This window comes from Chrysemys picta, unplaced genomic scaffold (genome assembly GCF_011386835.1).
Source record: "Chrysemys picta bellii isolate R12L10 unplaced genomic scaffold, ASM1138683v2 scaf743, whole genome shotgun sequence".
Lineage (NCBI taxonomy): Eukaryota > Metazoa > Chordata > Testudines > Emydidae > Chrysemys > Chrysemys picta.
In genome coordinates this window covers 14,180-31,000 of record NW_027053450.1, presented here as the reverse complement: position 1 = coordinate 31,000, position 16,821 = coordinate 14,180, and the positions used below count along the sequence as shown (strand labels likewise).

Genomic DNA, 16,821 nt, shown 5'->3' with positions numbered 1-16,821 from the left:
CCCCCCTGGTCTTCCAGGCTCACCTCTGCGAACAGGGCGGTGCAGGCCATGCGTTCGCCCTCCTGGCTGGCCTGGAGGCTGGGAAGAAGAAGCTTTGGGATGCTTTTCAGAGCCAGGTTTGGGTGGGTCACTATGGCCCTGGGGGAGAACAAGAGTTCGTGTTGACGTGTGCATGACAACCCTGCACATGCCGGAATCCGGCCCGGTCCCGGCCACCCCCTCCCATCTCTGCCCCACTGGGCTCCAGAACGTGACTCCTCCAGCCTCTGTCCTCACCTGCTAAGGAGAGTGAACCCCTCGGGCTGGGCCTCCTCCAGCAGCTGCCAGCCTCGCTCCTGGTCCATTAGCTCCACAGCTGTCTGACTGCCCCTGAGGCGCAGCACCCGCGCCAGGGCCTGCACGGCCATGCTGGGAAGAGAAGGAGGCAGGAGATGGTGATGCAGGGATTCCTGCTCTCTGGGCAGGGTGGGGGCGGGCAGGACTCCCTTGCTGCAGCACTGAAGGGATCAGGGTGAGCCTAGAAGCTGCCCCACTTCTGCCTTTGGTTCTCCCCCCGCAACTGTGGGGGCAGGGGGGAGTGTCTGCAGATGTGCCCGCTCCTAAGCACGAGAAGCCTGGCTGATCTGAACCCTTGGTCCCCCGAAGGTGTCGGGGGTCCCTGGACAATGAAGGTCCAAGAAGGAAGCTTCCCCCTCCTAGGGGCTAGCCCAGACACTGCGTGGGTGCTGGGATCCATCGGCCCCACACATTACCTGCGTGGTCTGGTGTCACTGGGCAAGTCCTGCTGGGCTCCCGAGAGGTGCCGTGCCGGGGGGCAGGCGATGGCGAGGAAGCAAGAGGCGAACAGGTCGTCCTCGCGTCCCTCCAGCGTGTCCGCTTGCCCCAAGGCCCCGATCAGCTCCCACAGGCCGCATGTGGTCTGGAAGGGAAAAGATACAGTCAGAAGACCGTGGCCCTGCGCAGAATGCAGCCGGGAAAGAGGGCTGAATGCCAGCGATGGGAACTTACCGCCGGGGGCAGCCGGGCTGGCTGGGGGCAGCTCCTGTCCTGGGTCTGCCCACGGTTAGCCCGGCCTTTCTCTGGGCTGTCGTCCAGCAGGATGTGCAATACCTCCCTGGTCAGCATGGGGTCTGCACCTAGGAATCTCCAGATGGCCTTGGCGGGGCTGTGACGGACAGAGGGACGGCAGGTAAGGAATTCACACAGAGGACGGGCCCAGTTGGTACACACCAGGGATGATGCCCTCCGAGGGGTGACGGGCCAGAAGCAGCAGGTTGAGCCTGCTGGTGGCTGACCTCAAGGCCCTTCAGGCACTGTCCAGTCCTAAGGGGTTCATACCCCCCTGCCCGGGCACTGCCAGGGGGCGCTGTGTCACAGAAAGGGATGGGTGGACGTGGCCAGACTCACTTCTCCCAGCTTGGGGGCCCCCTCCCTCCCTTGCTGCCTTCTCCTGATGGGAACCAGAAGGGCTGGGGTTAGAGCCCCCATGGGGGAAAGCAGTGACTCTGGGCTCAGGGGTGGGGGCTGGTGTGAGGAGGTGCCCACCCTTGGGAGGGGTTAGGGCTAGGTGCTGGGCTGGATCTCCTGAACTGGGGGGGGGGCACAGAGTGGGAGCTGTGGCCAAGGAGAGCAGGAGCTCCTTCCCCATGGGGCAGAGTGTGGGGGTTTCAGGAGGAACAAGGCTCCAGTTTTGGCCACGCCATGGCTCTGGGGTGCGGGGTTTGGAGAAGGCTGTAAAATGGGCTCTGTGCTTGTTGGTTCTGGGCAGGATGCAGGGAAGGCGCTGCTGGCCCAGGGGAACCTGGCAGGCTGGTGAATCGGAGAAGACCAGGCTCTAGGGGTGGGATGAGACGTCTAAAAGCGTGCGGTGATGGGGAAGATACCAGGCTGGGATTCCAGGGGGGAGAGGGCATTTCCCAGCTGCAGGGAGGGGGTGCCCCTGCGGGGACATGCTCAGTGTAGGGGCGTCTGTGGGGGCAATGCAGTTAGGTTGGCCCCTCTCCTGCCTCAGCCTGGAGGGATGCCCTGCCGGGAGTGGGGGGCCATGCTGACAGAGGAGGTGACCCTGCTCACATGGGATCTCTCCTGGTCTGTGTAGTGATGGGGGGGAGTGGGGGCTGGAAGACTGTTCTGGCCTCCAGCCAGCCAAGCCATTGCACAGCCGAACCGGGATGGGGTGGACTGGTTAGCAGTGCACAGAACGAAGTGGGGGAGGGTGACAGCTGTGTTTGGAATAGCTCAGCTGCGGGAGCCCTGAGCCGGGGTTCCCAGAGCACACGGAGCCCTCCAAGGGACAGGGAGGCTATGCCGGGGCAGGGCTGTTCCCTGGGGGCCTGTGTGCAAGGGGAGGGTCTGTGCTGCATGTAACCGTGGTGCTGTGGAGTGATCCCATTAAGCGGGGGCTTGGAGGCCGGAGTGGGGTGTTCTATCCTTTCCCTGGGGCTGGCGCTCACCGTTTGTAAGGCCAGGGCATCTTCAGGAGGATGCTGACCGCGGCCTTGGTGTGTTGTCTGGCCAGTAGGTGGAGAATGTCTCTCGTCCCCTCACTCAGCCGCCCCCCCCGGGGTGGGCTCAGTGTGTAGGAAAGAGCCGCCTGGAGATCCTGCACCTGCGGAGGCAAAGCAGGGGCTGAGACCCTACCCCCGCTGTGGGTGGGTGGCAGGCAAGGGCCAGGAGGAACTGGGCAGGCTCAGAAACAAGGCAGCGGTCACATGGCCCGGCGGAGGCCATGGATAAACTCTCCTAGCGAGTGACTGAGCCGAGGGGGGTTCAGGGTTCGGTACCTTGAAACCCCCACCCGTGATCCAGCACCGTAGAACTAAGGGTCCCAATCCCGCTGCCCAGTGACACCCCACCCCCCGGATATCCCGGCTGTACCTCCCCTTGTGACAACATGCCTGGGCTGCTTCAGCACCAGAGTGGGGTCTAAGCGTCTGGGATGCATTTCCATCCTGTACGTCAATCCATGCCCACTGGGCAAAGAGTCAGTGGACACGGGGGACCCCACCGCAGGCTCTGTTCCTCCAGCTGGGGGATGGGTCTGGAGATAGGGCACATTTCCCAGGGAGTGAGATGGGCAAGCCAGACTCCTGGGATCAAAGCCTGAAAACCATTACAGGGCCGTGCCCAGCGGCCCCCTTGCAGACAGGGCATGGATGGGTCCTATTGATCAATGATGGTGAGAAGGGATGTCTCCCCTCCACATCCTCCCTCGTGCCCCAGGAATTCTAGGCACGGGACAAGATGGAGCTGCCCGAGATGTCAGCATGGTGCCTCCAATGCCCAGCCATTACTTGGCCCTGCAGCTCTGATTCTTGCTCTCTCAGCACCGCCTCCATGACGCCCGCCAGCTGGTCTGCACACTCCTCCTTCTCCAGCAGGCCCAACAGCAGGGTGAAGCTGAAGGGCATGAGGTCACTCGACTGCAGGTGCTTCGCGATGAGCTGCAGGGAAAGGCACAGGCCGAGTGTGAGCAGCGAGCCCCGGCCCGGGGAGGTGGGTTTGCTCTTCGGGGAATGGGGACAGAGGCACTGGCAGCCTTTGCCCAGGGCTATGTGAGTGGGCACTGGAGCCCATACCCAGGAATTTCCATCTGCCGGCTCCTCATCAAGGGAAGGAGCCAATAACCCCCCTTTCCCATGTGTGTGTCTGTCTCTCCAGCCACAGTCTTTTACTCACCATAGCAACATGGACAGGGTTCTCTCTGCAGCTGGCATCCTTCTGCGTCTTGCTCAGCACGCTCACCACTGCCCCTGTCTTGGTGTACACGACAGCTGCACAAGAAACCAGCAGTGCTCAGGCAGAGCTCTCAGGGCCGGATTCTTCCCCCTCCCCTTTGAGCCAGATCAGAGGTGCCAAAGAGCCAGACTCCAGCCGCAGCTGGGAACGACCAGCTAGGGTGAGCTCTCAGCTGGCTTCTGGGCCAACTGCCCACTCTTCACCCTGATGTAGAAGGTGTGTTGGGGCTGGGGTGGGATCAGGGGAGGTCCCAGATGGTCCCAGGCACCTGGTGAAGGGCAGAAGCCAGGTCAGCCCGGGAGGTACCAACCCATTTCTGCTCTGTGTCCCTCTGGTCAGGGCTGCGATGAAGGCGCCATGTTCTCTCTGCAGCCCTGCTCGCTAGGTAACGGCTGGGGCTGTGAAGGCTGAGAAGTGGCGACTGCTTCCACTCTATCTTACCTTTGCAAGGCGTGAAGAGCCAGTAGAGAGCCTGAGATGCCCAGTATCTGGTGGCCTCCTGAGCATCGAAGGCCTGGCTTGTCAGCAGCCCGGCCATGTAGCCCTGCTCTACCATGGGTTTCAGGTCCTAATGGGCCACCAAACAGAAATTGAGGGCATAGGTCGGGACGAGCCCAGCTCTGTCTGTATTCCCCCCACTTCCCGTGAGTGCTGGGCGGGGGGGGGGGGGGCAGCAGGATCTGCGCTGCTCACCTCGGTGATGGCTTTGAAGCGGTAGAACATGAAGAGCCGGGCGCTGGCTCTCACAGCTCGGCTCCTCTCCTGGGCTCGGGGAGAGCAGATCCATGGCTGCAAGTGCTGGGGAGCAGGGAGAAAGTCCTGTGAGTGGCAGCAATGCCGGGGCGACCTCCAGAACCTGCTTCCCGCCCCAGCAGGGAGAGGACATGGAGCATTTAACCTCTTCTCCTCCACTTCCGGACACTGGAACTCAGCGCTCCTCTCCTGTCTGGGGGGCGTTGGCACAGATCTGAGGGTCTTGGGCTCAGCGCTTTGAGGATTCTCCCCATTGATCCTGTAGGGTCTCGGGGCTGTTTCCTTCAGGGGAACAGGGGCTCCAGGCCAAATGTAGGAGGCCAAAGTGACACCCTGGAGCAGGACTAGGATTGTCTTGCTGGATCCCAGGGTTGGGTGTATGCCCCAGGGGGACTGGCTAGTTCATCGCAGCTGGGAGGCCTGCTCAGCCCCCTCGGGATCAACTGGAGCCTTCCCTCTTGTGGTTCGGGTAGAACCTGACCAGCCGGCCCATCCCCAGATGGCCAGTGCGAATGGGCCCCTCCCCCCGCCCCATCATACCAGAAAGAGATGCAGTAGCGTGGTGGGGGTCAGGTGCTGCTCCAGGAATGTCTGCAGCACAAGATCCAGGCCCTCCCAGGGCAGTTCTTGGAGAGACTGGAGCAGAGAGAAGCAGGGAAGTAAATAACAAGGGAGGTGGGGTGCACGAGGCAGGGGGACGAGTGAATCCCCCCATCTGGAGCCAGGTGCTGTTGGTATTCGGAGTCCCTTTACCCAGGTGATACTGATCCCCCTGCACATAGACATGGGTCTCACCTGGACCACGGGCTGCCCTTCCCCAAAGAATCCTTCCTCCCACCTGGGCTCCCCAACACATGTACTGAGCTGGGCTCTGGAGGGAAGGCCTCCTCCCTCCCGCTCTGGAGGGGCCCCAGCTGCCCCCAACACCCCGCTGGCTCCACAAGGGCTGAGCTGTTCATCCCGCTCCAGCCAAGCTCTGTTTCTGTGGCAGGGCGAGTCATGGCCTGGCCGTGTCGCTGTCCCGAATCTATGCTTTGCTCCCTCTGCACCAAATGCTATTTAACGCTCTGGGCCAGAGCCTCAGCTGGTGTAAACGGGGGTAGCTTCTAGCTCCCTGTGCCAAGAATCCAGGGTAATTCTATACAGTCTCACAGACACTCACCTCTACAGCTGTTCTCCCTGCCAACCCCACTGCAGAGTTAACTGCGTAGCCACTTGTCACCAGCCCTTTGGAAAATAAACCAAGGGGCTGGATTCGGCTGGACACGCAGCTCTCTGCATCGGGCCAGGGTCCAGCTACTCAGCAGGGGGGTGGCTGAGTTTCCCAGCCAAGGAGGCAGGTGGAAGCTGCAGCTTTGTCCATGCCTCACTAACCTCTGCCCGGAGAGTGGAGCTTTTTGCCACCTCAGTCCCTCTCAGCTTCGCCAGGGCTGGGCGCTGAATCATGGCGCTGGCGATACAAGTCCCGATGGTCTCAGCCTCCTGTTCCTTAGACAGGCGAGGCTCAAATTTCCTGAGTGGAAGGAACGGAGCAGACGGGGCCATTAGACCGGAGACAGGTCCTGGCATGAGTCAGGTTGAGTTTGATGGCTCGAGGGACAGCTCCCTCCCTTAGCAGCAGAGCTCCATGGGGCATCTCCAGCAGAGCCACCACCTAGGGAATGGTCCTGTCTGGAGATGCCTTTGCCCCCTGGGCCCGGCAGGGGCTCTGCTGGGGAAGCTGCTCTCCGGGGCTGATCCTGGGCCCTGCTCTGCGGCTGCACCCATTCACAGCACTTCATGCTGACGGGAGGGGCTCCCTCTTACCAGGCAAGACGCAGAGATGGGGGCTGGATAAAGAGACCCGGAGCCCGAGGAGGATATGGCTCGTTACTGAGCCACCAGGGAGAAATATCCTCCGGTTCTTATTGCAGCTCCTCCCTCCCCCACTTCCTCTCCCTCCATCTGCCCCTCCCCGGCTGCTGGGCTCCGCAGCTGAGTCAGGCCCCATGGACGTACCCTATGTATGAGATGGCCAGCAGGGCATGCTGGTGATCGGGGCTCTGCAGCCGGGCCCGGTCCTTGCCTCTGAGCATCTCCTGCAGCACAAAGCAGAGAGTCAAAGGCAAAAGAATTTGGGGGAGCCCGGTTCCTCAGCAAGACGTGGAATCTCCAAATGTAGTTTGACGCCCCCACCGACCCTCAGCCCCAGCGTGCAGTGCACTGGGGCACGGAGCTGGGAAGATGGCCTGGGAGCGGCCATGTGGCCAGAATGCAGGAGACATTCACCAGAGCCCCTATTTCGCCATTCCTGACGGCACATCTGGAAACTTCAGCATCTGCCACGGAGCAGGGAAGGGGGATCTGGGCAGAGGCGATTTTGTGACGGGGAGCATTAGAGTCCTGAACAGCTGAGGTCAAATATTTTCCTGCAAACCAAGGGAGGGCTGCGCCTGTTAACTCCTCAGGATCATGTCCCGGAGTGAAAACCCTTGGAGTTAATCCCCAGGGCGCTTTCTGGCTGCCAGGCAGATCTCTGAGAAGTGGGATGGGGAATGGTCCCAGGTGTAAGCAGCATGAATCCGCTAATGGAAAATAGTGTCATTTAATTCCTTGGGCTGGAATCGCACCAGAAGAATCTGGCATCAGCACTGGGTTTGCAGTGCACAATGTAGAACCCTGGGCACCGGGTCGCAAACACAGCACATGGCCTTTAAACGCCAGAAACTGTGGCACGTGCATCTGCCCTAGGGACCCCTCCCAGGACCCAAGCGTGCTCACTCACCAGCAGGGGGGACAGCACGGTGTATGTGTCCTGGCTCACCAAGGGAATCCTGCTCACTTGGGTGACAGCTTCACCCACCAGCGCGAGGCTTCTCAGAAAAGCAGATCTCACCAGTGGGTCCTGGGCTCACAGGCAGGAGGGGGAGAGAACAATGAGGAAACAGCCACAGGCAATAGAGAGCTGAGACACAAGGCTACAGGGCGAGTCTCTACAAGGGAGCTGCTGTCCTAGGCGGGATTGCCCTCATGCCCTAAGGGAAAGGACCTGGCTTGCCGAGTGGAACATCTTTGCATTCCCTAGGGCTGTGGGTCTCCAACTATTTTTACTGATGACCCTTTCACACAGCAAGCCTCTGGGTGTGACCCCCCTAATAAATTAAACACCCTCTCTAATATATTTAACACCATTATAAGTGCTGGAGGCAAGTGGGGTTTGGGGTGGAGGTTAACAACTCGCGACCTCCCCATGTAATGACCTCGTGACCCCCGGAGGGGTCCCGACCCCCAGTTTGAGAACCCCTGGCCTAGGGGAATATCTCTGGAGATGAATACAAGGAATGGGCTGATTCCCAGAGGTGCTGAGCACTTTCAGTTCCCAGAGCTGTCAGTGGGCCCTGGGGCTGCTCAGCTCCCCTGACAATCAGGTCGTAATTGGCCGATCTGGGACAGGAATCTGCTGCTCTCTGCAGTTGGCTGGGCTCTCCCTACCAAGGCATCCATTCTCCAAAGAGAACATTTAGTTAAACCAAAGTAGCATCCCCTCTCCTTTTCTCTGGGACGCACATAGGGGCATTGTAACCAGCGTAGGACTGAACGTTGGCCTCAAACCTCCGATGGCAAGAAAACAACCTAGAGTTATCTCAAAAATCCCCCTTCAGCACCAGAGCCTGTCAACCGGGCTAGGGGCCTGAATCCCCCTGTGCGCCTTTTGTGTCCAGCTACACCATTGACGGCAGTGTGTGGGGAAAAAGGCCCTAAATCTTTATCTCCTGATCCGTGAGTGCAGCACAAGCCTAGAGGTACCAAACAGGGTACAGTCGTCTCTGGGACAATAGCACCAAGTGATGCTCAGTTACACTCTAACAAGGCCCAGATAGGAGTCCTTCCATTAGCTTCCACGGGCCTGGAATCAGAGAAGCTAATTGAGATGGGGCAGTCACAGAGAATGGTGCTGTTCCCATGTCTCCTGTCCCTCCTGGGGCAAAGGGCCAGCCCTCTGAGCTGAGTTTATGCAAAGACATAGCTCTGTGCTGCTGTGCATAGCCCAGGTAGGTGCTGTGTGGGCGGACAAGGGAGGGCTCTGACTTACGTGTGGGCTCAGAAAATAATGTTGTCGCATGGGAGCCAGGATATTGAAGCCTATGGTCTCTAGGATGAGGTCCGTGGGGCCTGAGTGGACCACGTGCCCATAGGTGAGGAGCAGGAGGCTTCTCAGCTGCTCGATGGAAGCTGGCTCCTGAGAATTGCAAAGGAAAGAGTGAGGAGAAGGGATGGCCTCCAGCTGCTCCTAACTTACAAATGGGGCCAGGGGAGGATTTTTCACCCAGCCGGCTTAGCAACCAAAGGCTACTCTGCTGAGCTGAATTGCCTGGACTCCGAGGCCCTTCCCAGCTCCCCAGGATTGGGTGGTTGAGGTGACCCGGCAGCCGAAGGGGACGCACTAGCAGCTGCTTTAATTCAGCCTAGCTCCAGAGATGTCACTGGCACTACAGTGGATTGCACTGGCCCAGAGAGTTACTGGGAAGGTGGTGGTGGTGGTGCAGGGGAAGGGGGGATGCAGGTTAATGTCAGACATGCCAGCCCTGGTGAGTCTGCCAGGAAGGTCTGTGAAATAGCCCAGTTCAGGGGAAGACCAAGGGTCTCTTCTGCTAGAAATGTGTCAGCGGGAGCTGATGGCTTGGCAGTGTCTTTTGGGCCCTCTCTGAGCCTTGTTTATGGGGCTGCATGGAGCATGTCTGAGCTCCCCAGGAGATATCCTGGAGAGCTTAGACAACAGGACCCACCTTCCCCCCTGGATCCACCCCATTGTGCTGTGATTGCAACTCCACGGAGGAGTAAGGAAAGGGCTCCCTGCACGGAGGCTGAGCCACTGCTTGGAAATTAGCTCTTCGCTGAACAGGCTTCTGGGAAGCAGGGTCCTCCCTGGCAGGTCCCTTTACCTGCAAAGGCTGGTGAAGGGATGGATGAAAGAACAGAGATGCTAGGTGGGACCGTACCTCCAGAGAGCCACCGGCAGAAGGCTGGAGCTGCACCCTGCTGACAAACTCTTCCCAGTGCTCCAGGATGGCGAAAATCTCGTCTAGCTGTTGCCTGGCACACAGCCCAAGCGCTCGGGCGAATCCCTGAGAGACAGAAAGATGGAGGTTGGGAATGCTGAGCAACAAGCCAAGGGGCCAAGATGGGCTCTCAAAGTCATTGCCATGGGCATGGGTATAAGGAAGATCTTTTCAATCCACTGGACCTTGTCCAAGGCAGAACATACACATGTAGCATCAGGGGATTGACAAAGAATGAGGGATCACTTGACAGTGGAGGAGCAAAGACCTCACCTCTCTTTCCTCTTCTTCTCGGAAATCGACCATCTCCACCAGAAGCCATAGCTGGGGCTTGATGCTCTCTGCTGGAAAAAACATCATCACGGTGCCCCAGCACTTGTAGAGAAAGCTCTGTGAAAGAGACACCATCATGCGGGATGCATTGGGGCATACACAGAGCCCACTGGGTATAGTTGTCTGTTTCACTGACCCCAAGCTGCCCCTGGTTAGCGACTGCTGTTCTGAACTAGGCACTGAACCCCAATTCCTTCCAGGTCACTGACCTTGTCACCGGGCCGCTTATCACCGTAGGCCAGCTGGCGCCTGATACTAGTGATGAAACAACCCAGCCAGGTGTGGTCCGAGATGAAAAAGAGAAGGTCTTCCAGGAACTGCCAGGGAAAGAAGAGCCAGTTAGAACCGAGAGGGGCCAAGAAACTGGTCCTTTCAATAGCTCCAGCCAGGAACCCACCACAGCTGGGAGGGGACGGGAAGAGGGAGCGTGCACTGTCACCCCCCACGTCCCTCCTAATGCTTGTGAATCCTTGTGAGCTGCCCCTGGTGCTTCTCCAATTGCATCTGCTGGACTCAGCCGCTTCCTCTGTCCCACAATGTAGTGCTGCTGAGGGGCCTCTTAATCCTGCCTCAGCGTGGGCGGGGGGGGGGGGGGGGGCTGGACTAGATGACCTCTTGAGTTCCTTTCCAGCCCTCCATTTCTCTGACCCTTACCTGCAGCAGCTGCTGCTCCCACTCCCTCTGGCAGAAGCAGGTCTTGTGATCTGGAAGAGATGGGCAGGTCAGTTTCCTTTGTGTTTAGACCCTTCTACTGAGGAGCAGCCTTCAACTTGGCTCTTGTTTGGCAGGGGGTGGGGAGGAGCTGCCGACTCACGGGCCCCGAGGGGACCCATGGCTCTTTGCAAATTGCTGATGGACAACAATGCTCCTCAAACCCAAACCCCTTGATGTGAAATACCCAGGAGTTCTGCTTGCCAAGATCCTTCCCTAAGGTGTGAGATGTCGAATGAAGGTTAGATACGGTCCTGGAAAGGATCCTTCCTGTCTAGGCATGGGGGGCTGGGCTAGATGAACCAAGGGATATGATCCTGACGTGATCCTCTCGGATTCCAAGGTCACAGCATCATATTATACTGGATTCAGAGGGAGGCCCTGGCCTCTCCCTCTCTGAGCCCAGCATCACGGTGTCCCCTCCCTTTGCTCCTGCAAGGGGAGACACTCCCTCCTCACCTTCCACGTAGAGGAGCATTTCCGTCTTGTAGTTATTCCAGAACCGGCCCGACCCGGCCTGGAACATGCTCATCAGCTCGAAGAGGAGGAACATGGCTGCCCTTCTGACCTGCACCGTCATAAACGAAGACGCACCGAGCATCTGGCGGACAAAGAGGCAGAGGTGGCTGTACCCCTCCCTTGCGAGGCAGTGTGAGAAGGGAGCTCCCTACACGTGCAGGGGGAGAGCTCAGTGATGGAGGGAAGGAGACAGCAGGGAGGTGGAGCTGACAACCAGGACAGGATTGAGATGGATATTTCAGTTGATCAGGGACACTCCATGGACCAGCTATTGGCTCCTTCCATCCTCTCACTCCTGGGCTGGCTCTAGCTCAGATGAAGGGAGACAGGATTATCCAGAGGCCGTCAGGCAGCTGCTGGGTCAGATCCTTGGCCTAGGTTAGAGCAGCACAAGGGGAGCTTGAAGCAGCCCGAAAGAGGCAGCTGGGCCATAAAGGGAATCCCCAGCTGCCCCTTGGTAAGGGAGGATGCTGGAGGCCAGAGGGCAGGAGGGGGCCTGCACAACAGTCCCTAAGGGCTCATTCCAGCTGGCTTCTATTGGAGCCGTCCGAGGGCTGCACTAACTGGTGCTGGGGGACCCGGTCCAGCCCCAGGATCAGGGGAGCCAGGAAGGTGGATGGCTCAGAGAGCTCGCTGGTTCTGTTAAATGCCGAGAGGCACTGGGTCGATGTGCAATGAACGCGAGGAATGTGACGAGCCAGCTCCTCTGGGGGCTGCGGGGAGAAGAGCCACCACACACTGCATGCCAGCTCTGGGAGCGGCTCCTTCCCACTGAGCATAAGGAACCTCCTGGCTGCGGGTTACTCACCAGCAGCCGAGCCAGCAGCTCCTGGGGTAGAGTGGACTTGGGGCTTGACCGACACCCTGTGAACAGAAAGGGGGGGCATCCCATCAGGCTCTGGAGGGATCTTTTGCATTCGGCTCTGAGCTCTGCCTGCGCCCTTGACGGCTGGCTGTGTCCTTGCAGTGAGCCGGAACCAGAGCCAAGAGCTGATCCCCACCCCACCTGGGGGCAGACGCCTCTCGCTACAGAAGGACTAAGAGCGGGTGGATAAAATACTGGGACTCACCTCTGTTCGCCTTGCCGCACCTCCTGGCCAAGGGCAGCCTGCCTTCCTCCTGCATCCTCTTTACCACCCCGACCGAGGTCTGCAGGAGGAGAGGCAGGGCTGGCCCATGGGCTGCTGGGCTCAGTTGAAGGAGCAGCCCAGGCCATAAAACCTGCAGAGCAGAGAAAAGCCATCTCAGTAGGGAAATATCCTCTTCCTGCACCAGCTCTCTCTTTCCTACACTAGACCGGACCCCTGGCCTCGCCACCGCCAGCCAGACCTCTCTACCCAGCCTGAACCATGCAGCGATCCCCACTCCCTCCCCCTTCACACCTATCAGTGTCTGCCTCCAGCACCAAATCAAGTGACACATGACTGACCCCCCGCCTTTTGTTGAGTGTAGCATCGTCATTGACAGCACAGTATTTCCTAACTCCAGTCCCACTGGGAAAGGCTGTGTTCTCACGGCAGGAACGCAATACACCAGCTTGATAAATAAAGAGGAGACTAGGAAACCCAATACTATCAAGTGAAACCATGACAGGCGCTCAGGGAGGTTTGAGCTCTGACCTTCACATCCCCACACAGACCTGCGCCACTTGAAGCACAGACGCAATTGCTGTCTGCTGTGTGGACAAGAGGGGGACTTAACACACACTGTGCCAGAGGGTTACACAACTCTTTGCTAGACAGTATAGAAGAGTGGAGATCAGGAATCCCCGGGGGTCTATCCCCACCTGTAGTAACTAAAGCACGTATATTGGGCATGCTCAATCTGAAAGACAGTGTAGCTGAGTGCACAATACTTGGGTCTGCCTTATTAGAAATGTGACTTCTAGTCTCAGCTCTGCCTGAAGTGACCGTTGTAGATAAATCTCTGATAATTTTCATATCACTTTACATTGTGCCTCTTCATATAACCTTGTGGTGGGTCTACCTACGTGTGACCTCTGTTTTCATGGGACTTTGTATCAAAGCCTCATTTAGAAACTTTGCATTGCCCTTGGTAGAATATTATAGCCCCTAAGGATAGAATAAGATAGAAGAAAAATTTCTTTTTGCTAGCAGTAGAACAAGAGCTCTCCCCCCCCCCCCCCCCCCGCCACTCTTAATCAATTGCCCTGTTGAATGAATGAGGTGTGAATGAGCAAGGCATGGAAGGCAGCACCTCCAGACAGCCTCAACTGTTGGAGAGGGGCTGGAAGCCAGACCAAGGACAATAAAACATGTCAAGTGGGCTCATTAAAGACAAGCAGACATACCAAGGGCCTCGGGGGTTAGAAGCGAGCACCTTCTTTTGGAAACACCCTCTTTGCAGCATTGGGACAACACTCAAAAGAAAGCAGCACAAAGGACCAATGGACACAGACACAGAGTTTGAATCTGGTATAGATTTGCATAAGAGGAAAGCTGCTATAAAAGTGAGGTGTCTTCCAGAGGACTCCGGGTCTCGTCTTGTCAACATGGGAGCATCGATCTGGATCGGCAGAAGCCCGGCTCCACCCCTTCCCCATCTAACTCACCTGGCCAGTGAAGTTAAGGGGAGCAACTAATTGGTAACAACAAGACGGAGTGTATTTGTGTGTGTGTGTGAGTGTAAGTGTAATATATTATATGCATATAATACAGTGTTAATGAATACATGTATTACTAATAAATGTGGCGTTTAGTCTTATTCCCCCTGAAAAGATCCTGTGCAGTACTTTAAGTACAACACCGTGCGCAACCTCGCTGTTAATTTGTTCAGTGTGTGGAGGGGGCTGGCTAATACTTGACTGCTTAGGCTTCGTTCTGACGCCTGGGTCAGTAATCAGGTCTGTGCAGTGTGTGGAAACCTAAGCAATAGTCAGCAGAGATGAGATTTGGATGTAGTGTCTCCCAGCTCAGTGGACTCTCCTGTAGGCACCAGGGTAGTGTGGGTGAGAGGCAGGAACTCCTGGGCTAGGGTTGGCTTTTGCAAAACAAGAATGTGCTGGGCTGTATAGACCCCAGCCTGTAACAGCCAGGGAAAAGTTAACAGAAGGACCAATGAAGAGGGACTGAGCTATGGAAGCTGCAGAACCAGCATGACTGACCACAGGGGATACTCGAGCGGAAGAGCCCCTGTGACACCAAACGCTGGCGTGCAGGGGCACTCAGCCGGTGAGTGTTCCCTGGTCCAAAGACCCAGGTCTGGCTCGGATCCGGGGTCCATTTTAACCAACCCCATGATGTTCTGGAGTGGGGAGGCTCAGATAAATAAGTCTGGTTGGGGCCTGTCTCATTGAAAAGCTCAGACCCAGAGAGGCCTGTGTCCAATGGAGAGGGGCAGGGTCACTTACATTGGCCATTCTGGGGGAGTCAGCCAGGGACTGCAGGGTGCTGGAGCAGAGCTGGCGGACCTCGAGCTCCATAGTGCGCCTCCCGTCTGCTTCCTCCTGATGGTGAGAAGTAAGGGAGACACCAGGGAGATTTAGATTCGGTGGAGAGCTTCGTGGCACGGTAACTCTAGTGGGAATGGCAGGGGGTGAAAATGGGGCTTGAAGAGAAAAGGCGCAACCCTGGCTGTGACTGTGCCATAACCAGCCCAGGGTCTGTGTGGAGCCAGTTCTAGGCTCCACCCCTCTGCCTGGTGAAAACCAGATCCATCATGGCTTAGTCTCCTAAGGTGGATGATCACAGTGAGGCGAGAGAAGGAGGAAGCCAGGGGTCCTGCCCTCCCTGTGCGAGGGACAGAGCCCGGACGGCAACTGGGAGAGGGATCAGAGAGAATGGGCTGGGAGGAAAAAACACTGTCTTCTATTTGTCATCATCTTCCATCAGTAGACGGAGGGTGCCGTCCCCAGTTCCATCTGCTTCCCAAGTCCTATTTGCTGCCCATCGCCTGCCCATCCCCATCTGCAGCTGCCCCCCTTCCCTATCCCTTGACCCCATGTTCTGCCCTGTTCACGGACTCCTGTCACCAAGGTCTCTGCAGATTCTTACCATGCTGTCGAGGGTCAGAGTGCACTGACGCACCAAGAAGTCAATTAAGGGTCTTGAGGCAGATTTCTCCAAGAGCCCATGCGCCCCCATTGTCCTTATAAAATAAGCAAGGGCTTCTCTGACCTGCCAGAGAGAAACAGAAATGATTTGCACACAGTTTGGAGGGACCTTGTCCCCTCCCAGTCCCCTCCCAGTCCAGGCTGGGATCCTTTCTCAGCGGGGGGTTTGGTGAAATACTGCTAGGCAGCCCAGAGATGACAATGCAGCCGGAGCCCTGCAGGGATTCTCTCCCGCACCTTCTGCCCTACACTATGGAGCACTGATGGGTCATGTGTTTCGATGCACAGGGTCCCGGCAGCCTCTGCACTGGCAGGCAGACATTCACTAGCTTTGGCCGCGTTGGCCATGGTTCCAGACTCACCCGTATGCTTGTGCTCTGCAGGAGTGGCCCCAGGGCTATGAACAGCTTCTCGGTATTGTGCGTCATTTCGGAAACTGTAAGAGACACAGACACACGGCTCGGCAGGGTTGATGTTAAACTGGGGTGTGCAGGGACCTGAGATCTCAGGAACCTTAGAGCAACCTCAATGTCCCTACATGACCCTCCTGGCAGGTTACCCCCATGGGTAACCAGCTGCATCTGCCCACGCTTGCAGTTCCAGCAGTGACTGTCCACACTCATTGCCGCTGCATCGGCTGAGGGGCTGCAGGCAGAGGCGTAGCGAGCGCTCTCCGTACCCTCCGACCGGAGGGGGCCCCGCAAGGAAGGGGGCCCCTAAAAGTGGCAAAATAAATACCACATTCCAGTTTCTGCATTGTAAGGGGCTCCGCCCGGACATATGTTCGGAGGGGGCCACCGTTCGGAGGGGGCCACGTTCTTTGTTGCTACGGCCCTGGCTGCAGGACTTGGATTATCTACTGCAGACAGGTATAAATTACCCCAATGAGGCCCAGTGCTAAGCGCTGCTAATTGCACAAGAGGCCATAAGACATCAAAAGACAAGGCCTCGCTGTGGGGTCACTTACTGTTGGATTGGACTATCCGGTCCAGAATGAAGAGACTGGCACAGGTCTCCTCTTCCTCGTCCTTGTTCAGCCTCCTGAACAGGAACACGAGCAGTTCCACCAGGAACAAGCGAGCTGCAGGAAGAGGAGTGAATCAGACTGGGGTGAGTGAATCATAAAGGGGAAGGGAATATAGTTCTATGCCTGGGCTCTGAAATTCCGCAGGCTCTGGGAAATCTCCTTCTCTGGGAAAGGTGAATGGGTTTCTTACCCAGATGGATCAGAGAGTCCAGAGCCTCTCTCCGCTCCTCCAGGGCCTCTCTGGGGAGATGACACACCTAGGGGAAGAAAGCAACAGCAGCAAAGGCAAACTAGATCAAGTGTCTCTCAGGCCCAGCCCTCGGATGGCAGAGTGAAGGGGTGAGGGTGGAGAGGCAGATTCTAATTCCCATCTAAAGAACAGGCCAGCAAGCTGGATCAGTCTATGAGTGACGCCGAGGCTTCGGGGGCCATGGCTCATGTAGAAGCAGAGTTTGACGGGTCAGGAACCGAAGATGTGGAGCGTTTGAACAAGGTGCGGGATGCTGATGTTCCCGGTCAAAGGGGGTGGGGTGAGTGGGAGGAAAAGAAACCAAAGGAGAGTTCTCTAGGATCCATCCCCCAATGGGAACAGGATGAGGCAGGGACAGCTCTTCCCACAGCCTACCCAG

At 57.6% G+C, this 16,821-nt stretch overlaps 1 protein-coding gene and 1 long non-coding RNA gene across 2 annotated transcripts; both read right to left on the bottom strand.

The window, feature by feature from the left end:
* Window positions 1-629: 629 nt before the first annotated feature.
* On the bottom strand, window positions 630-12,400 carry LOC135979273 (maestro heat-like repeat-containing protein family member 1). The gene is made up of 19 exons (XM_065579734.1): window positions 12,164-12,400; window positions 11,902-11,957; window positions 11,034-11,175; window positions 10,518-10,567; window positions 10,073-10,180; window positions 9,804-9,920; window positions 9,471-9,596; window positions 8,564-8,710; window positions 7,256-7,375; window positions 6,490-6,569; window positions 5,866-6,004; window positions 5,032-5,127; window positions 4,432-4,536; window positions 4,180-4,306; window positions 3,679-3,773; window positions 3,294-3,443; window positions 2,454-2,608; window positions 1,009-1,165; window positions 630-919 (listed from the first exon to the last, which is right to left on the bottom strand). The coding sequence occupies exons 1-19, from the start codon at window positions 12,216-12,218 to the stop codon at window positions 749-751; spliced, it is 2,196 nt and encodes a 731-aa protein (XP_065435806.1). The 5' UTR covers window positions 12,219-12,400; the 3' UTR covers window positions 630-748.
* Window positions 12,401-15,115: 2,715 nt separating this feature from the next.
* Window positions 15,116-16,247, bottom strand: LOC135979274 (uncharacterized). The gene is made up of 3 exons (XR_010596599.1): window positions 16,133-16,247; window positions 15,528-15,601; window positions 15,116-15,229 (listed from the first exon to the last, which is right to left on the bottom strand). It is a non-coding gene; the product is annotated as an uncharacterized LOC135979274 (long non-coding RNA).
* Window positions 16,248-16,821: the final 574 nt, after the last annotated feature.